At 40.1% G+C, this 26,787-nt stretch overlaps 1 protein-coding gene across 10 annotated transcripts in view; it reads left to right on the top strand.

Annotated features, from left to right (window-relative positions):
* FNDC3B (fibronectin type III domain containing 3B) overlaps nt 1-26,787 on the top strand; it is a 358,677-nt gene that overhangs the window by 75,885 nt on the left and 256,005 nt on the right. For 6 of the 10 annotated variants that reach the window (NM_001206211.2, XM_024992092.2, XM_005201696.5 and 3 more), the window contains one exon: nt 22,200-22,275. The exons of the other annotated variants lie outside the window; for them this stretch is intronic. In NM_001206211.2, coding sequence (NP_001193140.1) covers nt 22,200-22,275 — 76 coding nt within the window. The remainder of the gene's footprint in view (nt 1-22,199; nt 22,276-26,787) is intronic. 10 annotated transcript variants of the gene reach the window in all.

The following is a 26,787-nucleotide window of genomic DNA, read 5'->3' as shown; positions in this document are numbered from 1 at the left end:
GGTATTCAAAGTGACTAAACTTGAGAAACAACTCCAGTCTCTCAGGTATCTCTTGATTCCATTTTGCGTACGTACCTGGGAGACCTGAGACCACCCATCTGTGTAGCTGTGCACCATTTTTGTGTTTTGATGATTTCTCCCTTGTTTCTGTAATTCATTTTGTTTAGAGTAGTGGTTTGTAGTTTATAAGCCAGCATACAGAACCCTTAGAATTTTCCAGTTTTCCCTTCAGAAGTAAACTCCCAGAAATGACCAGAGACTAAAAAGGCTACACTTCCTTGGAAGGCCTTGTCGTATTTTATACTCCACATATCGACCTCAGCTCTTAAGTAGAAACTGTGTAATAATATAGGTTAATAAGATCATGTTTTGATTTCACCTAAGAAGCTTTCTGTAAAGCCAAGAAATGGGAAAACTTGTTCATCTGTTTTATACACAGTCACAAACATCAAGCTTTGTCAGACCAGGGTACACTTACTGTAAACAAATCTCATTGGAAGGAAATATTTCAGTCTTTCTAATTTGCGAATATGTCTGATTGTGCTAGAAGCATTGACGTTTAGGCGTTTAGGTTATGTGGGCCAAGCTGTTGATTGATACTACCCCTAAATTTCCCTTAATGGGGAACAACTGTTAATTGGGCAGGATGTGTTTGAACAGCCGAGGTTTATCATGCCTTGATGTTGCCTCTGTGTCACTGTGGCTTAGCCGAGACAGTGGCCTGTGTGCCTCTTTTTTGCCTCTTTCTGTCCCCAGAGCCCCTCATTCCCTCGAGCCTTCACTCTTTCCTTTGGGTCCTAACAGTTGTGTCAGAGTTGACTGTGGTAGACCTTCAGGCCTGTGTGTGGGACCTGGGCTAAGGCTCAAGGGGAAGGCAGACCCAAGGAGCAAGCAAAACTAAAAATGATGGAGGAATAGCAGAGAGAGATAGCGGGGAGGGAGAGTGAGGGGATCACCAGAAAGAACAGGGACCAAAAGTGAGGATTCAACAGTCAGAAGCTGCCCGAGATTTGAGTTCTTGCCTGGGGCGCCTGCTGGTGTTTGCTGCTTGGATGTGCGCTACGATGCTCAGATGGGTTTGTATGAAAGGATCAGGATGCAGGGGACACACCAGAGGGAAGAGTCTGTATAATGTCTTCTGAGGCTTTAACTGTGTTGTCCCTTGAGGCCAATACTTTTTAACAAGGACCATGTGGAGGCACCAGGCTGACTTTAGTGACAGACTTTGCAGATACTGTCCTGTCAGACCCATGGGGTGAGATGCTGGAGCCACTTCTCCCACTACACCATCCTAAAGAGCTGCCCGCTGGCCACGGGCTCTCCCTCTGCATTTCTGTTAGGAGTGGATCTAGTGAAGCTCACCGTGTATGTGTTTACAATGTTCTTAATACTTTGCAGCTGTGCTGAGGACATTCTAAACATTTCTATATATGCAAAAGAACCACCACAGTTATGAGAAAGCTCTTCAGTCGCCTCAGCCCTCCTCCTCCTGATTTCTGTCCTGTTGGTTTCTGGATTTAATTAAGATGAGTTCTTGGCAAGATTCTCTGCTCTGTTCTGGCTCTAACTAAGAAACACTGTTAATTTTCGTTATCAGAAGTCATGTTAAGGTTGAAACCTAGGTTTGTCATTTTGTATAAGTAGCAGGAAAAGGATGATTCTTTTCTTAAAATGAAAAGCCATTCTCGATTATGAATGAAGATTTAAAGTATATCATCAACTGAACAAATGAGCAAGAATAACAGTAACAAATATACAAGGTGGATAGAAAGAACTTACTTAATAGCTCTGAGATATATAATCCATATGCCATGTGAAGTGAAGTGAAAGTCCCTCAGTTCAGTTCTGTTCAGTTGTTCAGTCGTGTCGGACTCTTTGCGACCCCATGAATTGCAGCACGCCAGGCCTCCCTGTCCATCACCAACTCCCGAAGTTCACTCAGACGCACGTCCATCGAGTCAGTGATGCCATCCAGCCATCTCATCCTCTGTTGTCCCCTTCTCCTCCTGCCCCCAATCCCTCCCAGCATCAGAGTCTTTTCCAATGAGTCAACTCTTCGCCTGAGGTGGCAAAAGTATTGGAGTTTCAGCTTTAGCACTATTCCTTCCAAAGAAATCCCAGGGCTGATCTCAGCATAGTGTTTTTGAGGCTTGGCCATGTTGTCACGTGTATCACTACAGACATATCTTGGAGATATTGTGAGTTTCAGTTCCAAAGAACTGCAATAAAGCCAATATTGCAATAAAGTGAGTCACATGAATTTTTTGGTTTCTTGGTGCATGTAAACATTCTGTTTATATTGTGTAGACTTTTAACTGTGCATGTCTAAAAAAAAGTACATACCTTAATTTAAAAATATTTTGTTGCTAAAAAATGCTAACCATCTGAGCCTTCAGTGAGTCGTAGTCTTTTTATAATACAGTAACATCAAAGGTCATGATTGCAGATCACCATAATGATTATAATAATAATGAAAAAGTTTGAAATATTGTAAGAATTACCAGAATGTGACATAGAACTTAAAGCGAGCAAATACTTTTGGAAAAATGGCGCTGATAGACTTATTCCACACAGAGTTGCCATGTTAAACCTTTAATTTGTAAAAAAACAATTATTTGTGAAGCTCAATAAAGCAAAAACATGCACTAAAATGAGGTATCCCTGTCCTTTATAGCTCTTTTTTTGCTTTTAGCTTTTTTATTGCCTAAGAATACTCTAGTGTTCATCATTTGATGGACATTTGTATTGTTTCCACTTTTTGTGGTTATTATGAATAATACTTCTATGAATGTATGTGTACAAATTTTTGTGTGGATGTGTGTTTTTGTTTCTCATATACATACACCTAGAAGTAAAATTGAGCAGCTTATTTAAAATTAAAAAAAAATTTTTTTGAACAGCTTTAACTATTGTTTTCTGAATTAAAAAAAAATTTCTAATTTCTGCTTGCTCTCACTGTAATCTTGCCCTCTCACTCCTCCTTTCCACCCCAAATCTCAAAGAAGAGAGGCTGACAGTCTTGACACGAGAGGCCTTGTAACTGTGAGTAGTAGTGAACACGTGGATTGCAGTTTGCAGTAATAATTTTCCTGAAACGTTTGTACAAGTTACGTTTTCCTCATTGACGGTGATGCTGAAGAGTCTGATCCAAAACTGCGCTTCCTCATGTTTGGTTCCTCTTGTCTCACTGTAATTTCTTCTACCTCTAAATAGATCAGCGTAGCTAAATAAAGTTTACTTCCCTTAATATGCCTAACCACATATTATTCTTGAGTTGTAAAGCTTAGGTTTCCACCTGAGTTTTTGTGTGTGGCTTTATAAATTACAGTGAATTTCCTTCAGTAGTCAAAATATTGCATTTCACACATTACATTTTAGAACCTAACAGTGTATCACCTATCTTTGTTATGAACTTTCAGCACATTTTGGAGATTTTAAGAAGTAACAGCTTGTTTTGAGCATGAAAGGATGAACATGAGCCCAATTTCCAACTTGTTTTGTTGGTTTAGTATTTTAATAATCTCTTAAGAAGAATTACAGCAGCTACAGGTAAATAAAGAAACCATTAGGCTATGAGCAGAGTGTTCACATATAATTGACTGATTTGCTTATGTAATCTGTGACACTGACAGACCTACATGATGGCGACATGCCACTTTATATACTTAGTGACACTCGTCATGTACGTATTATTAGGGCAGTGGGGTGGGGATAGAGTTAGATGTCACCTTGTCCTAACTAAGAATTCAGAACACAGAGAGCACCTGGAGCATGTTTTGTCATTTTTATTTCTTATCTTTTGCTTTTTTTTCCTTTTCTTCTTCATGCCTCTTTTTCAGGTAGTAGATCTCCTTAAATGTAAACAGAAAACTTTCTGGGACACACTACTCACAGTTACAAGGCCTCTCATGTCAAGACTGTCAGCCTCTCTTCTTTGAGATTTGGGGTGGAAAGGAGGAGTGAGAGGGCAAAGCATTCCCTGGAAGACAAGTTACCTCAGTCACGTCCAATTGTCTTGACTTTTGCCCGTTTTGGTTGATCAGCATTTAGCATGTCATTTCATTGGGAGTGAGGTTTTTCCCCCTTTGGTTTCTTCTTTTTGAAAGCCTTTGTTTCCCTCAGACAGCATATGCAGCCAGAGTTTCCCCAGCGCATTCTTTTGAGTACACGTTTCCAGACAGCACATTAAATATGTTAAAATGTTCCATGTTCAGATGGTGCTCGTCATCAGCATGTCTTCTGCATCAAATGTTCTTCTCCTCCTAGTCCAGTGGCCTTTTCTGTTCAGGTTGACATCTTCTTAACAACGTTTCCCTGGACAGCTCCCTTCTTGCCATCAGTAGTTCAGATCCTGTCGCCACACAGGTTTACTCTTCAAACATACGGACGGCCACCGTGTCAGGGGGACGCAGAAAGGGGATCAGTGTCAGTATGGTGTAGAAAAACGAATAAATGGCTTTTGGGAGCCTTGCCCAGGAAAAGGATATTCAAATGCGAATGGGACTGCAATTAAAATATTATTGCTGAATAATATTAGATAACATCTCATTTTGTGATACTCCCTATTTAGAGACAGGGGCTTGAGCTGGCAGGTAGAAAAAGTTAGGCTGCTCAAATGTTGGGCTTGGGAAACCCAACATGGGGAAGCGCAGTTTTGGATCAGACTCTTCAGCATCACCGCCTATGAGGAACGTGTAACTTGTGCAGATGTTTAAAGAAAATTATTATTGCAAACTGCCATTCACGTTCTCACTACTATTCACAGTTACAAGGCCTCTCGTGTCAAGATTGTCAGCCTCTCTTCTTGAGATTTGGGGTGGAAAGGAGGAGTGAGAGGGTAAGATTTATGACTGAATTAAGGAGTGACTGAATAACAGATTTGTTCATCTGCATAAGCATCTATCGTATGTCTTCTCTGCAGGACTGTATTAGGTGTTGGTGACACAAAGCTGAATAAGATACTGTTTTTGCCCTAAAGGAATGAGCAGTCTAGTTGGGGAGCAGAATGTGGTTTACAAAAAAAAGGAAAAAGGCTGTATTTACACATGTGTAGACCAGGGGAGAAGTGCTTGGGTTGCAGAATGTATCAGCGTCTTGGGAGCGTCCAGGGAGGGGTGGGGAACGGGATAGGCGAGCAAGGAAAAGTGTCTGTGGGGAGGCTGAGCCTGAACTGAGGTATCATGCTGGAAGTTATTCAAGCTTTGCATATCATGTAAGCAGTTTCTGTGGTGTGAAATGTGAATACTCTGTAGGGCTAGCATAATCAGTGGAGAACTGATATTAGTGACCCGCCAGCAAACTGTATCTATGCATTCTAGGATCTCTCTTCTGGAAACTTTGCTCTTCAGTATTCTTTCTAGAGAATCTGTGTCCTCTGTGCATCCAGTCTGGCGATCCACTCCTGGCTTCTTGATTCTGTCCCTCGCAATTTCCAACTCTGTGGAGGTGAGGACCATGAGCACCCCTAACCCAAGTGCTTTCTAGCAGTGCAGGCAGCTGGCCACGTTTCTGAGGGCTTCCTCTGAACTGTAAAAAAAAAAAAAAAAAAAAGTCTGAGTTTTCCAGGTCTGTGGTCTGATTTTACAATCTTCTCTGCCTTAGGTTTGCCAATTCCATTCACTACAAAGCCTTCTGAAAAGGCATAGCCTATGTATAATCTCTGTCTCATAAAGGAAAATGTTGATGCCATGCAGAGGAGGGTGTTATATGTGGCACTCACAATAATTATGACATATGATATATAATTATGACAGCTCTGAGCTGTCTGGGTTGAGAGACACTTCAGAATTTAATTAGCCAAAGGCAATAATAATAAGATACAAGATACAATCAGTATCCTTCAAATGGTAGAAATAGAGCTGCCTTCAAAAAGGAGAGGATTAAGGAAAAACACTGGCGTGGCAAGGTTGCACTGCAAAATAACAGCAATTTAAAATTTTATGGTGGTTTTAACATTATGATTGTTTTCAACAGTGTTTGGCTGTCTGGTTGCACTCTAAACTCCAGAGGAGCAGGGGTTGTCTCTTGGCCATGCTGTACCTGACGTCTGAGGTAGCATTCAGTGAGATAGCATTCAGTAGGTCCTTCAGAGTGAATGCAGGATGAACAAAAGGAACAGGTTTAATTCATCTAAACCAGGGCTTAAAAACTGGCTACCTATTACATTTTTCATACAGGCATTAAAAAAGAAAAAAAGCCTTATGATTAACAAATAATTAGGTGCCAATCTTTAAAAATGGGAAGATCTACACAAAATTCTAGATCTTTCTGTTTTTTAAAAACCCAGAAGATCTGGTAACTGGGCTGGTTGTCCTACTTGGCAAAAGTTGACGGACCCAAAGTAGCAGCCACCCACTTTGGATGGGGAGTAAGCCCCCTTTGTCCACTTCACTCAATTCCCAAACTTGCCTGGTCTCTGTGGTCAGGTGAACTTGCAACCTGGAAATTGTTTACCTGTTTTTTTTTTTTTTTTAGCTTTGTAATTGTTTCAAGTGCTCACACATACAGGGTTTTAAAAGCAAAACTATTTAAGATTTTTCGGGCACACTCATTGTATCATACTGATGAAGTGATTTTAAGTCTCTTAGTTTTCTCCTTTCCTTATATAACTTGTAAAATGAAGTAGTATGGACTCTGGCTCATGTAGCTATGTAGAAGGATTTCAGTTATATGTCTTACAACTTTGGACCCATATGTTGTTTTATTTGGCCTCTGCTTCTCAGTGAACAGTCCCCAATCAGTGCCATATTGAACACTCATCAAAGCATAGGAAGGGCAGAAGAAATGACCAGGCGCCTTGGTTTTACTGTTTACAAACTGGTTAGGGGGCATTAAACACAGGTGCAGGGTATCAGCGTTCAAATGGATAGACATGCAAATACTTGTGTTTATAATATTTTTTACAGTTTCTCCAAAAATTGCATTTTCCATAGGTACTTATTAAAATAGAATTTTTTGAATGTAAAATTTCCCTGGTGTTGCCTAGATGAAGCATTTTTATTTAAATCATTTCTATATTGACTTTCTCTTTGAATAAAACTACATTTGATAGAGTTCCAACCTCAAATTCCTGTTTTTTGAAAATGCATATTTGTCATGTTGGATGTGATATGATAGCCATTGATAGAGTACAGTAAAAATTATATATATATGTACACACACACGGAGGAAAAAAAGATGGGACTGTTCTCTTCCAGAATGTGTTAAGACATATGTTTGCACATATCATTTTTATGTTGGCAGACTCATCTTTTCTGGTCCAAATGATTGACTTAAAAATGTGACTGTATAGCAATTATCTACATTACGTTTCCACACAGACAATACTGAAGCAAGCTGCATAAGTTAGCAACAGTGATATCTAGATTCCAAATGCAGGTGCAAAAAGTAAACAGCCTTCCAAGGAACCCATTGCTGAAGCGTCCTAGTATTGTATCTAGGTTAATTTGGGGGCTTCCTTGTCTTCAGATTACATTTAAATTGGAATTGACCAGAACTAGGTACCCCCCTTAGTAATCTTCCAGCCAACTCTGCTGTTATAGTAAATTGAAGCTGAACTATGGTGGGCCGCCAGAGGAAGCAGTTCAGTGGCACCTTAGTGTTCATGCCTACACTGGTATTGCCTCTCAGCCCTGGGCCTTTTTCTTTAGTAGGTGACCATCAGATAGAGCACTGCTGAGAGGATGTCTGTTTTATGTGCAGTGTGTGCTTAGCACAACCATTAACTAGAATACTTTGACCTGGATCCATTTTTTTTTGCCCATTCCTTGCCCCTTGCAGTATAGGAGGTGTGCATTTGGACATCTGCATTTAGAAAATTACTTTGCCAAGGGTTTCTGCTTTGCAAGTAACAAGGGAACTAGTTAAGCAGAGAGAGCAGAAAGTAAGAGCTATTTGGTTTTGTTTTGGGGTGTCAGGTTAACCCTTGAATAACAGATTTGAACTTCACAGATCCACTTATACACTTACTTATGTTTTACAGTAGTAAGTATTATAGAACTATACCATCCACCATTGGTTAAGTCTGCAGATGTACAACTGAGGATACCTAGGATCTGCGAACGCAGAGGGCTGACTATAAGTTTCAGATGGATTTTTGACTTTGTGGAGGGTTGGTACCCCTAAGCTCTGCATTTTTCAAGGGCCAGCTGTGTTTCTATAAAAGTGGAAATCAATCCTTCTGAGCTAAACCTTAGATGTAGAGAAATGGACTTGTTATCCAGTTGTGTTTCATGACTTCTAATTTTTAGGAGTTGTTAAAATGTTCTTATGTATTCTAAGTAGATAGAAAAATTCGCACCGAAGCATGTTCTTGGATAGAAGTTTCTTCGGCCTTCATGTGTACTGGAATATCGAGTTGTCATTCTAGTTCATGGGGAAAACTGTGATACATGTGCTTTTGTTAGTGATGTTGTTTAGTAGCCAAGTTAGCCAGAGTCATCCAGCTCATTTATCTTTTCTGATTTGTTTTGCATTGACAGAGTACATCTATTTAAAATCCATCTTAATTCTCATCACCTTGGCAAAAGGGCTGTATAAAAAGCATCCTTATAGAATGGCTGTTTCTTTATCATTTATTTTGCAACTTTAGTCATGATAGAAGATAAGTGTAGTGTAAAATGTAGATAGGATATGAATTACAAAGGAATGGCATCCATATTTTTTCATAAAATGTTTGCATTGAGAAATTAGACCTTAGGCTTAATATATGCTCTGTGAATAATATCTGTTTTAAAGACCAGGGAATCAACTGAGAGTGGAATTGAGTAATGGACGACATCACCCTTTAATAGATGGGTATTCACATCTATGGGTGTTTACTTCTCAGACTTTCTGTTTTCTTGTTTTTAAAGTGGTTTACTCAGGGTTAGGCACTGAGAATCTTCCCACTTTTTATCACCTGCCCATGCTGCTTCAAGCTGCCTTGGGACTTTAAGGAGCCTCCATTAGGGAGACTTGAAGAGAAGCAGCATACTCAGTGTAGGCTTTTGCTTTGCAGGGAGGCAGTGGTTCATTTTCCAACCATTATTTTAAGAACATGGGGGAAATGTGGGCTAACATGTTTTGTAACATTCCAGAGATGTGTCTTAACAATGTAAAAGATATATTAAAGGTCAGATTTTTTTTGGCATTGAAAGAATGCCAAGGGTCTGACTACAGGTTTTTGGCATTTATTTCAAACTTAAACGTTACTTTTTAAACTTGCTGATCACCAGAAGGTTTGTTGTCTCAACTTTATGCTCAGTTTTTAGTTGCATGGTTATTTGTTAAATTATTGGAAAGAATGACTTACTTTTTGGTGGTGGGGTTGCTGTGCTATATGGCTTGGTGATCTTAGTTTCTCGGCCTGGTTGAACCTGGGCCATGGCAGTGAAATTGCTGAATCCCAACCACTGGACTGCCAGAGAACTCCCCAAGAGAATTCCATTTGATATTTTCATTTTTTTGTTCTCTGTGTGGTAGAGGGAATGAATAGTAACTATTTGAGGCTTATGATGTGCTAGCAATGGCACCCCACTCCAGTACTCTTGCCTGGAAAATCCCATGGACGGAGGGGCCTGGTGGGCTGAAGTCCATGGGGTCACTAGGAGTCGGACACGACTGAACGACTTCACTTTCACTTTTCACTTTCATACATTGGAGAAGGAAATGGCAACCCACTCCAGTGTTCTTGCCTGGAGAATCCCAGGGACGGGGGAGCCTGGTGGGCTGCCATCTATGGGGTCACACAGAGTTGGACACGACTGAAGCGACTTAGCAGCAGCAAGCACTTTTATATATTATTTCTTCCAGTGAACATACACCTTGTAAGGTGGTAATCATTTTTACAGACAGAACCACAGATGAGAAAGGTTACGTACTTTGCACCTGGCAAATCACAGGACTGGGATTTGAGTCCCCTATGTCCTACCATCCAGGAACGGTGGTATTGCTTGGACTTAGGTGTATCTCCGTTGTTTTGTTCAGGTAAACAGTCAGGAGAGACACGGGACTGGGTTTTGTATAGTAGTAATTTGTAAGGCTTGTGAAGAAGAGTATTCCTGCTATTACCTTAAATTTCCTTCACATCACCCTTGAAAGATGGCAGTGAATCTGGCTGTGGAGCTTCTCAGAGTTGCAAACCAAGCTGGAGTGACTGTGTCTGAAGCCTGAGGCACCAACTGAGTTTGGAGGAAGAGGTGGGGGTGAAGTCATTTCAGGCCCAGGTCGTCAGAGTAGCTCCCTTTCTTTCCCTAGGGAATGGTTCTTTCCCTGAGGTTAGCCATAGGGGAGCAGTTTCTTCTGGGATCAGCACCTGCTGAGAGATGGTGGTGACCAGAGAGAAAAGGTAGGGGCTTGTCAAGCCTGGGCACAAGGAAAGGACCTTTGTCTGCCTTCTTTTCCTTCCAAACTCCGCCTTTCTTTTCCATTCAAAAATTACATCATCCCTGAGGCACAGTTTTTGTGTCTTAAGAAATCTGAAAACTTATTATAAGACTTGAACCTATTAGATTATTTTTTGTTTCATTTCTGAATTTATAATTATTTCTCTTAAGTAATGCCAGAATTGAAAAAAAAATCATTTAAGTTTATCCTTCAAAAAGAAATCACTCTATGAGCATTTCTGAAGTGTCTCACCTCTGCTCATTCTTGTTCTCAGGGGAATACAAAATTAGGTGTCAGGCAGCATTTGTGCTGTGAGACCACACCCCTTTGCTAGTGAGTTCCTCTTCTTTGTTTCAGATTGATGAAGGGCTGCTTGGACTTTGACTTTCCTCAAGATGTTAATTATATGTTTCAAAATCATGTGTTCTGTTAAAAATCACTTACGCATAGCCTTGGAAGAGCACTGGAGGCAGGGAGGTGCTTCAGGGGTGTAGAATATTGTTTGGAGGCCTTGGGAAATAAATCTTAAGTTCATTTACCACCAAGACATATTTAGTCAGTGTATATAAACAAAAGAAGTCACAGTGTGCCTGGACGTTATTTGTCCCAGATGGAGTTTAAACTTGGCTCATTATACTGCGCTGATGTCATGGTACATAAACTGGCCCGAGTTAGAGACGTGCATAGAATCTGCTGTGCGCTTGTGTGTGCTGAGGGCGTGCGAGGAGCAGGGAGGGGCTGGCTGGAAAATCGTTGTCACATTTTTCCTTTGCTGTCTGCATAGCCTAGTGTCAGTCCTGAATTTGGACTGGGTGCAGAGTGAGGGAAGAGTCGGAATAATCTGTTCATTTGTGCAAGTCGGTATGTGATGCACTCAGGGATGTGGTTCTTCCAAGACTGAGTGTAAGTGCATTAGGCTTTCCAACAGTTGCTTACGATGCTCTGGCAATACAATCTAGAGAGGAAAATCTTAAAGCAGTACATTTTTGAAGAGCATCTTCAAGTCTGTTTGCCTTGAAATCTTCAGTCTGGATAGTGTCTTTAAACTTTTTAATGGTCTTAAGTATCCTGCTGTATAATTCTGTTTTCCTGGATTGAATGGTGGATAACCTTTCAAACTAGTTGCTTAAGTGTTTAAAAAGGCAGAAAAAGGCGGACGCTTGATGCTTCTTAGAGAAGCCAGCCAGGTTTAATTCTTCCTTCATGCTTTGAGAGGACCCAGAAAAGGGTCCTCTCCTGGTGTTCTGGGTGCCTAATAGGCAATCGACACATACTGTGGTGTTACTTTGTTACATTTTATTGCTGACTTTCCTTGTGATAATCTTAATTAGAAGCAGTTCCAAGTAATTCACAGCATTTTGTGGATATAAAGAGCTTAGATTTCAGAACTACTGTGAAAGGATTCCAAAGTCACTATTGTTGCTGGGATCTGCGGAAGCCGAACAGACACTGAAATGTCAATGAGCTGCGAGGTGATCCTTTCAGGAAAGCCAGAATGTTTCTCAAACAGAAAATCTGGTCAGAGGTGAGAATTGGCTGGTTTTAGATTTTATTGAGAACATGAAATGTGGCAGATGTGGCAAACTTTTTTTCTTCAGACTTTCTCTTTAGAGGTCATGTCATTGGTAGAAATTTGAAGAGAAAGAAATATTAATAACAATTATTTATTGAGCATATACTATATATAAGGCTTTCTACCAGGGCTGCTTGGGGGTTGCTTTCTTCTTTAGAGCACACACATAATATAGGTGTTCTGTCTTTTCAGAGGAGGAAATGCAGGGTTAGAAATGTTAAGTGCCCTGTCTGGCACAGCTGGGACTCAGCTACAATGTGTCTGATTTGTTCTTCTCACTGTGTATCTTTGGTATCTTCATTGATTTTAAACTCTTAGTTAAAAAGTGAATTGAAAGTAAAATGAGATTAGCACAAAGTGACTTAACTACTCAGTATGTACATAGTAGAGTTAAGTCTCTGCGTCGTGTCCGACTCTTTGCAACCCCATGGACTGTAGCCTACCAGGCTCCTCCAAGCATGGGATTTTCCAGGCAAGAGTACTGGAGTGGGGTGGGGTGCCATTTCCTTCTCCAGTGTACATGTATATAGTGTTACTTAGAAGACAAGTCTGGCCTGAACCCCATCTAATTTTACCTAAACGTGTATTGTGGCAGGAAGACAAACATGTAGAAGAAGTATGTGGTATTGCTTCCTTATTTTTTGTAGTCTTAAAAAAAAGTAATAAAATTCATCTTAAATTTAATAATTAAGTTTTATGTTGTGTGTCCTTTTTTTTTTACGCTTATCTGCAATTCTGAGTCCTTATTTTATCAAACTTTTTAAATGTATGTATGATATGCTAAAAGGCAAAGTAGAGCTTAAAGATATAAAAAATGAATTAGCTAGTCTGAAATGGGGTAGTCTAGGAATCAGAACAGGTGTTTTGGGGATATGATTAACTTGGAACCCTTGAGAATAAGTAATGATTCTCGTTTGGTTCGTAATTAAATTTGTTTCCCAATAATCCCAATAATAATAAACCCTATTAGTCCTCCTTCCCTTTTGATCAGCAAATCGGCCAGCAGCATAGCAGGTGGACAGCACTGTTGGCTTGATGAGCTGGCTTCAAGTAAAGGACAGGACTGCTAGGTTGCCTGATGAGTGCTTTGGGGTTTAGCTTTTTAGAGCAAGAAACCAAAGGGAAGAAATAAGAGATAGAAAAAGTCTAGGAAGAGGTGGAGACACGAGAGGGACAGGCTGTGAAGGCCCCTCAGTTATCAGTGCTAGGAGTGGTGGAAATGGAAGTGACAGAATCACAGTTGGATAACAGAATTAGAGAGAGTGACAGGAAGTAGGAAAAATCAAGTAGTTACGCCTGGGAGAGCCATGCCCATGACTTCACCTCTGTAATCAGAGATACCGTGGTGTTGACAGGGAGGGCAGCACTCTTCAGCAGCGAACCCTGTGATCTGGATAGTCATATTTAAAGGTTAAACTGTTGATTATTTTTGAAAACTCTTACTTAGAACTGTGTAACCCCTGCATTATGTCACAGTTGGATGTTTAATTAATATCTGTGCTGGTCTCTGTGGGTCCAGTGTCTCCCATCTCAGAGATGTTTGAGTTTCTCACTGCTATCATAGTTACTTAGCAGTGTTGCTTTCCTACTGGAAAATTCTGCTCACAGGATAAAGTCCAGACTTTCAAGCAGAGCAAACAAAGACTTTTCTGAGGTGGGCCTGGCCTGCTTCTTCAGTCTCACCTTTTACCCCTCTGTTGCTTGCTTATGCCTTCACAGCCGCATTGGAATTCTCTAGCACACTGTAATTCTAAATGCAGTGAACCGCTCAGTGCTTGTGCTGTGTGATTGTTCTTTGGCTTATCTTCTCATTTTCCCTTTAAGTGTCACTTCCAACTATAACTTTTCCTGATGTCTTGGTGGCTTCTTCAGTTTCCAGAGCGCTTGATAGCAAATAATCATGTTTTTTGTTTGTTTTTTTTTTTTAAACAGCTAATTGTGTTTTCTACTTTTGCAGCAATACACAAATAGGGGTCAGCTTTTATCTTTCTCATCTTAGAATCATTAGTGCTTAATAAAGTGCCTAGTACATAGTAACTATTCAGCAAATATTTGTTGAATGATCAGGGTTTCAATAATTACATTAGGTATTGTTTTACATAAGTTTAATCAATACAAAAGCATGGCCTGAATAAGTGATGATAATGTACTGTGTAGAGGCAGGGAAAGGCTAAGGTCTCTAACTCAGAGTCTTTCCAAAACCATAGACTATTACATATTTGTATTCATTTCTAATTTTATGTTGGAATAAGATATAAGACAATAGTATTAATGGTAATAAGAAAAGTTAACTCTAGACTGTTTAAAGACAAAATATTGGGAACTGATTTTCTGTTATAGGAATGAGAACATTCCTCATGGGCACATTATTTCTTGATTATGTCTTAGTGGGGGAAGAACAGTGTTCAATAAATGACATGGCCAACATTGAAATGAGTTTTAAAAATGGTAGAATACTGGGAATGTAGGCAGTTAAATATGTTTCTTCAGCAGCCTTGAGATTCCCGCAGTGGAACTGTCTATGGGGTTCAGTGCACGGTTTACCAGAGAAGGGTGTTAGTCACTCATATGGCCCCATGGATGGTAGCCCGCCAGGCTCCTCCATCTGTGAAATTTTCCAGGCAAGAATACTGGACTGGGTTGCCATCCCCTTCTCCAGGGGATCTCCTGGACCCAGGGATCAAACCTGGGTCTCCCACATTACAGGCAGCTTCTTTACCATCTGAGCCAGGGGTGTGACATCAGTTGGTACGTCAGTGTGGATCACGTTGCTCTGCGTCGGCCAACCAAAAACCAGACATGAGGTAGCTGGCTCTAAATGCAGGATGACATGCAAGATTTAGTGTGCAAAGCGCATCAGATGGAAAGTGGTCCAAATCGCTGATTCCCCATCAGTGTGGCCAGAGCCCAGCTTGGAGATACGGGGTGCGTGGATGGAATTGAGGGGTAGGAAATGGTTTTACCTCATGTGGTGGATATTTTTAATAAGAATTGACCCTGAAATGGTGATGACAGGAATCAAATTTTGTTCTCAGTGAACATAATTATTTCAGCTAAAGCAGGAAGAATTATCTTTTGGGTACTCAACAATTCTGTGAAAATATATTCTCCAGCGGATCTTCCCGACCCAGGATTTGAACTGGAGTCCCCTGCATTGCAGGCAGATTCTTTACCAGCTGAGCTACCAGGAATCAATAAAATGAAAAAGATTTGTTTAAATAAATGTAATGCTGCTCCAGGGGTATTTGGTGACTGTTACTCTTAGCCGGGGAAAAGCTACACTTATATTTTTGGTCTTTGTTGTTTTTGACTTTTATCTGAAAAGTCCTATAGTTGAAACTTTAGATTCAGGCATTTTTGGCTGTCTTAAAAGAGGCTTTGAACATAGTTTGGGCCATCTATATTACATCCTGCATTTTTCACACCTAAGTTAGTGCTATATTTTTATTCTTGGCAAACAGCTTTTTTAGTAATAGAATCTCTTTATTCAGGGCACAACACATTTAAAGGGAATAGAAATGTATAACTTCTTACAAGCTGCCATTGTTTTCTTTAAAGCCCTTATCGCTATCTGTAAATGTTTTGTTTTAAGTCATTCCTTATTCCCATCCCATGCAAGTTCCCATTTGTCATCCTGCCAGGTAGGGAGAACTTTGTGTTGTTCTGAGTCTCTATTTTGTGGCCTGATGGAATGCCTCACCTATTCTGGGCACTCATCAATATTTGCTGAATTAAGATGAAGTAGAGTAGTAATTGAAGAAGGAGATGTCAACCCACTCCAGTATTCTTGCCTGGGAAATCCCATGGACAGAGGACTGAGGAGCCTGGTAGGCTATATTCCATGGGGTCACAAGAGTCGGACATGGCTTAGTGACTAAACTACAGAGTAGTAATTCTTCTAGGGATACTTACTTCATGAAATGCAGTTATTGAACTCATTTGAATATACAGTTTACCCTTGAACAGAACAGGTTTGAACTGCATACATCTGCTTATATTTATTATTATAAATATTATAAAATATTTTAAATTATACAATATTATGCATATTCCCCCCCTAAATACATATCACAGTACTACACCATCTGCAGTTGGTTGAATCAGAGGTTGTGGAGGGTCAACTGTAAAGTTATATGCAGATGTTTTTCACTGTGCAGGGGGTTCAAGGTCAAGTGTATATATTTTCAGCAGACACTGGTGTGATTTCAGTGCATTAAAATGTTCTCCTTGGTTCATCTAACTTCTCTTTCCTTGGTTACCTATTCATGGATTCCTGTCTTTTTTGTTAATGAAGGGTGACTTTTGAGAAGTATAGAAGCTTAAGACCCAGTCTCTTTCAGGAGTAATCTTTTATTTTTCTTATGCCTATTAGGTCATGAGAAATGGCACCTAATGACAGTGATAATCAAATAGCTTATTGGTTTCTCCTAGGTTTCTAAGGGAATTCAAGGACTTGACAATGACTTTATGAGAATAAATCTTGCCCAGTTTAAAGGCAACTGTTTGTTGTTAAGGGATGGAGTCCTTACCACCCAACTGCCATGTTGGGGGTAACAGGCTTTGCCTCAGGGAGTGAGCACAGATTTCCTAGAAGAGAACTTGTCCTCTGTCATTGGGGACATGCTTTTGATCCAGTTAAATGCATTCTATCCTTGTAGCCATTTATTGAAGCATCTCTCTAGAGAACTGACTCTGTGAAACCCACACTTGTTGGGGAGGAGGAGGAGATGCTATGTGGTAGAAGAGAAAAGCATGTATTTTGGTCAGGCAGGGCTGGGTTCCAGTGCTGATTGTCAGTTTCTAGTTCTGTGACTTTGGACAAGTTACTTATCCTCTCTAAGCCTGTTTCCCCATCTTTAAAGTCTGGATGTCCTTTTGCCTTGATCTAGTGTGTAAGTATCCTTGGAGGTTCCCTGGTCTTATATGTTCTTTTCCTACCAGCTTTGGATTCAGGCTTCAGGATGACATGCGAGCAGGTGAGTCAGTCAGTACTTTCCTATTATCTTCTAGGACCTTCCAGTTTAACTGCTCATGTTTTAAATCCTGGGACATTTTCTTTGTGTATGTTATTACCACAAAGGTGATTGTCAGTCATTTGCAGCTCATCATCTCGCTTTTCATAAAAGAGACAGAACTCAAAAATCAAATGATGCTACTGTTCAGTTTTGCTGGAGGCCAGCTATGGCCTTGACACAGAGACCAGAGTCTCAACTGTGCGTCATGATGGATGCTTTGGGTGGAACAAAAGAGCCTGGGTGAAGCTTGCCAGGATTTTTTTGGAGTTTGGGAATCTGAAGTGTGTGTGTGTGTTCAGAAGAAAGGTGCTACTATTCCTTTCCTGGAGTCAGAGGTCACTTTTTAAGTTGTTAGATCTTCCTGGATAGAATCTGTCCTTAACCTGGAACTCATCTGCAGCTTTTAGGTTGTAATACTCCTTTCTCTCTTAAGATGTCTGTTGGATATTCATAACTGCTCTAAACGAGAATGTTCATGCATATATGAAATAGCTAAGAGTAAGACAAGCTCACAGATGTGGCAAGTGGGAAAAGCTCTGAAAGTGAAATGAGATTTCCTAGCACTGTTTATATCTTGACTAGGTATGGAATTTAACTCTTGAAAATACTGCAAATGTAACATTTCATCTTTGGTCAGTCAGTACTACAGTCCAAGCAGGAGCTTTTGTGATGAACACATACGTGGCAGTGATGATTTAGTTGGGTGCCTGGTAGTATTTTATTTGAGGCAAAAATTAGGAATTTGTCTCCAGGAGATTATCTTCTGGTTAATCAGGCATCCAAAATTTTTTTTTTTTTTTTCAGGCATCCAAAATTTAAAACGCAAAAGTAGCCTTCCTTTTGCTCTTCTGGTGAGTTAGAAACAGAGTTCTATTTAGATGTATACCTGTAAAGAAAGATGTTATACCTGCTTCACTTGTCTTGTTGGGTGAAGCTTTCCCAGGATGCTGTGTTTAGCCTTTTGCTTAGTTATGTTAATTCTACCTCTTGTTGTATTGTTTCTTTAGACTTTAGAAGAATGGTCACTTATTTTTCAGTAAACCTTAATGAACTGCCTTTGGTTATGTTGGGTTGCTTGGTTCCTGTAGCACTAACGGATTTGAAACAGATCTGACAAAACAATAGTAGCCTGAAATATGTCTTTGATTAACATGGCTCTATGTTAACATCTCTGGGGGAAAAAAATCTATCAGTGGTTAAAAAAAAATCTTCTTTTTTTCCCCTTCTCCTCTGACAAGACACAGAATACAGCATGACTTGTTTTAGTGCTGATTTTGGAAAAGCAGGAAATGCTTACTAAGTGGGCAAAAAATGATGAGGTTTGGACAGTGATGTTATGTTTCACATTCTGTATTTAAGAGAACTTGTAACTGTAATGTCTGCTTTGTGGCTAAAGAAAGAAAGGAGGAGGGAGGGAAGGAGGGTGGGGGGGATGAGGAGAGACAGATAGAGAGAGAGAGAGACAGAAAAAGAGACAGACGGAGTGACTTGTTCGATACAAAAGGTTAAGTGCCAGGGAGCCTGCCGGTGTGACTCACGCTCCTCAGGGCCGCACAATGCAAGGCCTGCTGCTGCCATCTCATTCATGTCTCTGGTTATGGACAGATCACTGGGCTGGTGTGTGTCAAAAGTTTATTTTTATATCTCCTTTATTGACAGCAAAAACAGCATGGTGGTCAGTCCGCTTCAGTATAATAAAATGCTTTCTTTTAAAATATCTCGGTGCCAAGATGAATATGGTTTGCTCAAATAATGACTTTCACTCTTGCTAAGAAAAATTGATATTGGGACACAGGAGATTTGCCTGGTTTCTGAGGTAACTTGGTAGATTATAATCTGGTTGCCATAGAAACACAGCAGCAGGGAAAATTACAGAAACTAAACATTTGAAGAGAGATATTTTAATAGGATATGTGAAAGCCCTTTACCTATCCTCTTTCTCCCTGAAAAGATGGGGTGGGGCTCAGGAATGGGCCTCCCGGGAGCAGCGAGGGGAAGGCATAAATGGCTTTTGGAGGCTGGCTGCCTCCAAGCTACTCCATGAGATGTGGCCCGGTGTCGGCTACCGCAGAGAAACTGCTGCAGACACTTTTCATGCAATATGATAAGCAGATAATGTGATAGAACCTGGAACATGTTTCAATTCAGATATCCCTTTTCTTGCCTGGGACTTCCCATAATATTGGTGAATTGTACTTTTAGAACTAGTATTTAGGACACATTGTCTGACAGTTATGAGTGTAGTGGAAGAGAGTATATGCATTTAAGATTGTCAAAGAATATCTGGGTCAGAGTCTTAGTGTTCACTGATTTTTTTTTTTTTCCTGCCTGAATAATTGGACAGGCATATCTTATAGACCTATCTCTAGAGGCTTAAACACAAAGCAGATGCCTTCTGCTCTGTTTCAGTGATGTTAGAATTGGTTTAAGGATTTTTAAAAAAAAACATGGGTAATTTTCTTTCTTGGACTGTTTTATTCCCCTGTAGTTGAGTTATATTCTATGTGTACATAGAAATAAAGTTAAGTCAAAAATATTTTCATGTTAGGAATGACTTTAAAAATTCAGTTTCAAGAAACAATGAAAATGTCTTAATCACTCCATAGAGATTGGGAAGGATTTCCTTTTGAGTTCTTAAAATCACACAGTGTGTACATTGGGGAGGATTTGAATGCTGAAGACTGAAAAATTATTGACACAGTTACTGTACAGGAAAAATAAATTGCCTTGAAATAACTATTATAATTCAAGATAACAAGAAGCACCAGGGATGAAACTTGTACTGCTTTTCCTTGAATGGTCTTGTTTTTTCTAGTTAATGTATTTCCAGATTAAAAATGTTTTAATATCCTAACAGTGTTTCCTGGAATTATTAGTATAAGCAAAATACATAGACTTTAAAGATTTAGCTTTTAAAGATAAAATGGTTTTGATCTTAATAAATAGTTTTTTAAAATACATGAATTATGGTCTATATGGGGTGCCCAGGTGGCCCAGTGGTAAAGAATCTGCCTGCCAAGGCGAAGACATAGGTTCTATCCCTGGGTCAGGAAGAACCCCTGGAGAAGGAAATGGTAACCCACTCCAATATTCTTGCCTGGAGAATCCCCATGGACAGAGGAGCCTGGCAGGCTACAATCTATGGAGTTGCAAAGAGTCGGACATGACTGAGCCACTAAACCGCCACCACCACAGTAAATAAAGTTGACTTTTAACATTGCATGTTATGAAAGCTTAATTTCTCAAAGTAATGGTTGCAGTGGTTTTCCATAAGTTTTATAACTTTCATTCATTCAGTAAAAATATTTCTCAAGCCCTTACTCTGTGTCAGATCTTGCCCTTATAGAGCCTAGATTAAGGCTCTATAAGGAAAGACAGACACAAAAGTAATTCCTTTACCACCCTAATGGCAGAAAGTGAAGAGGAACTAAAGAACCTTCTGACAAAGGTAAAAGAGGAGAGTGAAAAAGCTGGCTTAAGACTCAACATTCAAAAAATGAAGATCATGGCATCTGGTCCCATCACTTCATGCAAATAGTTGGGGAAAAAGTGGAAACAGTGATAGCTTTTATTTTCTTGGGCTCAAAAATCACTGTGGATGGTAACTGCAGTCATGAAATTAAAAGATGTTTGCTTCTTGGAAGAAAAACTATGACAAACCTAGACAGTGTGTTAAAAAGCAGAGATAGCACATTGCCAACAAAGTTCCATGTGGTCAAAGCTATGGGTTTTCCAGTAGTCATGTATGGATGTGAGAGTTGGACCATAAAGAAGGCTGAGTTCCAAAGAATTGATGCTTTTGAACTGTGCTGCTGGAAAAGACTCTTGAGAGTCCCTTGGACAGCAAGGAGATCAAACCAGTCAATCCTAAAGGAAGTCAATCCTGAATAGTCATTGGAAGGACTGATACTGAAGCTCTAATTCTTTGGTCACCTGATGCAAAGAGCTGACTCATTGGAAAAGATGCTGATGCTGGGAAAGATTGAGGGCAGCTGGGAAGAGAAGGGGTTCAGAGGATGAGAAGGTTGGAGGCATCACTGACTGAGTGGACATGAGTTTGAGCAAACTCCAGCAGATGGTGAAGGACAGGGAAGCCTGGTGTGCCACAGTCCATAGGGTTGCAGAGTCAGACATGACCTAGCGACTGAACGACAACAACAACAATTAATTGCAATTATAGATTTTAGGAAGGAGCTGAGTTTCATTTTGTTTGTTTTTTGAGAACCCATAGTGCAAGACCTGTCCTGTCCGAGAGTCAAATGCCAGTCCTTAATCTGGCAAGGATAAATGGGTGGTGGCTGGTGGAGGAATGAGTAAGGTGGGCAGAGGGTAGAGATGAAGGAGTGCAGGGGAAAGCATTGCAGACAGAGGAAACAGTGTGCTTGATGGTTTTGAGGCAGGAACCAGGCTTGCTCCCAGAACTTCAATATGAATGTGACATTGACATCCTTCTGTTTTCTAGAAATATATAGTCATTATTTTAATAGTGTTAATCTTGTACCTGATGATTTTTAACAACAGTTTTTTGAACTTGGATTATGTCCTTTGATTTATATTTAGATATAGATTAATTATTTTTCCCCTTTTGTTATTTAAACTAACTGAATGAGATTAGAACTAAAATTCTGAGATTCTTGAACATATTTTGCCATGTCATGCGTGATTTAGTCTTTTGGAAGTTGTCTTCTGATAACAAAATATCTGTTATATGACTAAAATAGACATTTAGGTAATAGATTTAAAGATTTGTGTGTGTGATAGGTCCTACTTATACTGTTCATTACTATTTCCAGGTCCTATACATAGGTACTTTTTTCCCCATAAACATTTTTCTTATAAATTGCTTTCCATTGTTATAACACAGGAGAATTCACTTAGCTATATACAAATGCATATACTTATCCCCCATCAAATTTGAACCAGATCTAAGACATCTCCTAAGTTTTATGTTTATACAAGATTCTGTGCTATGTATTTCTTGTCTAGTACATAAATTTAGTAATGAAACTGTTGAGAAAACCCCAGATGTTCTAGTATTAAATTGAAAATTAGGGATTTCCCTGGTGGTCCAGTGGTTCAGACTCAGTGTTCCCAATGCAGGGAACCTGCATTCTATCCCTGGTCAGGGAACTAGATCCCACATATCACAACTGAAGATCCTGCGTGCCACAACTAAGATCCAGCACAGCCAAATAAATAAATAAGAATAAATTTAAAAAATTGAAATTAATGTGTTATTTTGGCAGGTTATTCTCGTTCAAGTTAATCCAGGTGAGACTTTCACAATAAGAGCGGAGGATGGAACACTGCAGTGCATTCAAGGTAAGGAAGTTTTTTGTAAGCTTTCTAATAAAAAAAAATTTCCTTTATTATTTTATGGAAGTAAAGTTTATCTCTGAGTCTGCATGTGATTTTCTAGAAGTAAAATTTATCTTGGATTTTTTTTTTTTTTTTGCTTTTATTAGGGGCTCCTTAATGCTGAGTGGGCCTGTGATATATAAGTGACACAGTTAAATATCTTGAGTATTAATTGACTGTTAAGTGAATTAAATCAACATAGGAAAGTTTGCATTGTCTTCATGTATTATGGGATTTGGTCCCCTGAAAAATCCAGAGATTTTTAAGAGACCTTAAAATTCCAGTATAGAATAGCACATACTTTTTCAAGTTAGATGAAAGTTTCAAATACATACTGTGATGCTACCCAAATGATGCTTTTAGAGGTAAAAATCTATATTAAATATCTCTTAGTTATTTATTACTGAGTAACAGGTTACTCAAATTTGGTAGGTATATACAGCATTGGTTGTCTACAGTTTCTGTGGGTCAGGAGTTTAGGTACAGCTTAGTTGTGTCCTGTGGCTTTGGGCCTATGGAAACGCTAAGATCCAAGTGTAGGCTAGTGCTGCCGTCCACCATGAGGCATGTCTGAGTGTCAGTCTGTTTCCCGGCTCGCCTAAGTGATTGTTGGCAGGGTTTAGGGTTTTTGGTGGGCTAGTGGCAGGCAGCTTCCGTCTGTTCCTTGCTAAGTGGCCTCTCCATGGAGGTGCTTACATTATGACCGCTGGCTTCATCAGAGCAACAACTACAGGGCAAGAGGGAGTACTCTGTCTAACCTGCTCGAGAACAGTGATTACACAGCATGTGAATACTAGCAGGCCGGAATCACTGGGGGCCCCTTTACAAGGCTGCCCACCACAGTGCACCCTCTGCCCTCAGAAATTCATGTCTCTCCTGTGTGCGAGATACCCCTCCTAAGATCTCCAAAAGTGCTATTCCACTACTGCATCAGCTCTCCAGCATCTTATCTAAATAAACTCCAGGTATAGCGAGGCTCCTTGAATGTAGTTCTTTAAGGACGGCTCCTAGGCCATTTCAGTTAATTTCTGGTTTGTGTAATACTGGTGCCTCTTCTCTGTCATTCACTTTGGAAAGAGAGAGAGACATAGGTACTCTGATCCATATGAGGCTCTACTGTAAGAAGATCAACCCAGATCTGGAGTTAGTCTTAGATACTGCTGTGTTGGAGGGCACTCTGGTGATAGCTTTTTGGCAGTGATTGGGATTATGGGACAAATGGTAAATTGGCCTGTAATTGAGCTCAATACTAGGTTGTTGGTTAGACTGAAATCTGCCCAAAGGTCTTATTGTTAATACCTGGGCTTGCTCACCAATGTATAAAGAAAATGAATGGAAATGCCCTTTAGTTTTCCATAGTGAACTACATGGAAAAACTTAATTTTTTTCTATCCTGCATAATAGAGTATGCTGCTGTGTAGCTTCACTACTTGTTTTTTTTTAACTGTAAGAACAAAAATTTAGGAAAAAAATTAAAACTCATTTCAATTGCAATTAATCTGAAATGATTTAGGTGTTCATGAACGGTATTTTTTCTGATGGCATTTCGCTGATCATCGTGTTCCCGAAATGATCGTTGGTGTTCTAAACCATTTAAAAACCAAACCATACAAAGGAACTTCAGACAAAAGAAGAGAGAAAATATTTTAAAGTAGTACAAGATACAGAATCTTCCACGTACTTGTATTACTGTAACATATCATCAACAAATAAAACCTCAAAATTCACTCTGTATCTTTAAAAAAGAACACACTAGAAAAAACTAGATGAAAAGTTATTTTACCTACATAGAAAAGAAGCTTATGTTGCCAGTTAGTAAGAGAATAGTTGAGCTTCTGGTCATAGTAAGGTTGGAACCCCACGTACTGGCTGGAAGACTGTGTCCCTCTGCAACTGAGTATGTGTAATAGAATCTATAAGAAGCAAATTGCTGAGTGGATCAACTTGTATAAAGTCCACTTTTTCATGCCACCTGCTTTTACTTTTGGTGTTTGAAGAGGGTGTGTGTGTGTGTGTGTGTGTGTGTATGTATGTATGTGTATTCATCTAGTTAGCCTCTTCCTCACTTCTTTTGAGTGCATGTTCGTAACTGGTATACTCTGCAGGGTATTTTGCAAGTATATTGCTCTGTCCACAATGGGAGCTTTGTATTTATTCATGATGCTACTTGGAGATAAGTGACAAGTGACACTAACACCCCTTTCAGTGATTTAAAAAAAATGCTGTTGACTAAAGAAGAATTGTGGAGCCATTTATCTTTGGCTTCCTCCGAGTCTTCAGTCTTTATTCTCTTCTGAACACCCAGATACTGTGGTTATCTTTATTTGGGACATATTGGTACCGGGCCCAGCTAATTGAAATGACACAGAACAGGATGAGAGGGACAAGGACCTGGAACCCCAAGTGGTTTGCTAGGGCTTGGGAGGGAGGCACTGGGACAACAGGATCAACTGCAGGAACTGGAAGGAACCCTAGTCCAGACCCATTGTTGGCCATTCATGTGTAATAGGCAGTCACTCAGGCCAGGTGTCCTCACTGACCCCTTCATTTGCATTCCAGTGTGAGTGAGTGAATGCTTCACTCCAGATGGGTAGAACATATCAATATAGAATGTGGGAATAGGCAGTATATTTATAAATTCGTTGTGATTAACATCCTTATCATTGCTAATATATATTTTTTTCAACTTTTAGGCTTATGTATTCTCTCATTGCGTGGGTATGACAGATACATATGAAGCTGAGACCTGTAGAGGTTAACACACAGCTACAGTCACATAGGGAGAAAGAGCAGGGCTCTTGTTTTTCAAATAATTTTATTTATTTTTGGTTGTGCTGGGTCTTCGTGGCTTCGCAGGGTTTTCTCTAGTTGTGGTGCGCGGGGCTCCTCTCCAGTCGCGGTGTGTGGGCTTCCCATTGCGGTGGCTTCTCCGGTTGGAGCACAGGTCTAGGGTGTGCAGGTTTTGGTAGTTGCAGCACCTGGACTCAGTAGTTTTGGCTCCTGGGGTTTAGAGCGCAGGCTCAATAGTGTGGCACACAGGCTTAGCTGCTCAGCTGCATGTAGGATCTTCCTGGATCAGGGATTGAACCCATGTCTTCTGCACTGGCAGGCAGATTCTTTGCCACTGAGCCACCAGGAAAGCCCCAGGACCAGAGCTCTTTATTGCCTTGCACTGTGGCTTTACATCAGGGAGTCATGAACTGAAATCGACTCCATTTTCTTGAGCACATGACAAAAACAAGGTGGCTTCCAATTCTTGGAGTAGCAGGATTCTGGGAAGGATGCTAGATGAGTACTTAGGTCCCCATGATAAGATGGAGGTGGTTTGGAGAGCAAAAATGGGTGGTGGAGGCTGGGTCTTTGGAGTAAGACAGGAACCCTGTTAACAGAAGTAAGAACAGGATAGTTTGATATAGGGAGTATTGCTTTATAAATCCTTAAATTATTTCTGTCCAGAGTCAGGATTGGGCCCAGAGTTGGGGTGGGCTGAACTGCTAGGTGGGGTTTCCACTTGAGGTGCTGGGAGGAGAGAGGTACAATGGTAGAGGGCTGGTTAGGAAAGGATCAGAAATTGAGTCATACTGTAATGGAAACTTCTGAAAGAAGTATTTGCATTTTACCAAAGATTAAAGTTAAAGAGGATGAAGCTCTAGTTATGCTCTTTCAACACCAGCCAGCAGATGGAGAGATGGTTTTTTTTGGCAGGGATGGATCGACGGTTGGTGGTGGTGGCCTTCCTGGAAATTAAAGTCATACCCATTGCTTACGCCATGGTTGAAACTGTCAGCCTTGTAGCTTTGCTATTTCAACACTAGCCAGCAGGTTAAGGATTGCTGGTGGTGGGGGGTGCGGGGACTTGTGACTTAGGAGTAGGGAGAGGAGCTGGTTGCAGGTCTCCCTGGAAACTTTGAAATTACACTGTATGAGGTCAACCCCCTTTGCTTGCAGTTGCATTTGTTAGCGTATTGGTTTTCTCTGTTGGACATTTATGACATCACTAGAAAATCCCTAGAAGCTTATTATGATGCCATGAAAAGGCATTCTGGAAATTCAGAGCAAATCGAAGTCAAGAATATTGTTACTCTGGGGAAAAAAATGAGATTTTTGTTTTTGTTTTCATGGGAATGTCCTTGGTGATAATGAAGGAAGGAAAACACAGGAAACATAAAATATGCTGTGAAAGCAGATTCATTTCTGATGGAATATTTCTCAATATTTTTCATGAAACATGAATCATGGGTCTTGAAGGGGCCACAGAAGGTCATAGTTCATTCTCACGGGGAGGCAGCACTATACCTATGGCATCCTAGACAAAAGATTTTTCTTTCCTAGGCCAGATGAAAGTGTATAAAGAGCTAATTGTTGGGGGAAAAAAGAGTCTTAGCAATCAATATGAATTCTTTCCTTTGCTTAAATTCAGACATTAATAGAGGGCAGCCACAGGTCTCTTCCATTATTTTCATATCCTTGTCTGGG

Source organism: Bos taurus, chromosome 1, assembly GCF_002263795.3.
Source record: "Bos taurus isolate L1 Dominette 01449 registration number 42190680 breed Hereford chromosome 1, ARS-UCD2.0, whole genome shotgun sequence".
Classification (NCBI taxonomy): domain Eukaryota; kingdom Metazoa; phylum Chordata; class Mammalia; order Artiodactyla; family Bovidae; genus Bos; species Bos taurus.
Note: the sequence above shows the minus strand (reverse complement) of the source record. Positions and strands in the feature narration are given on the sequence as shown.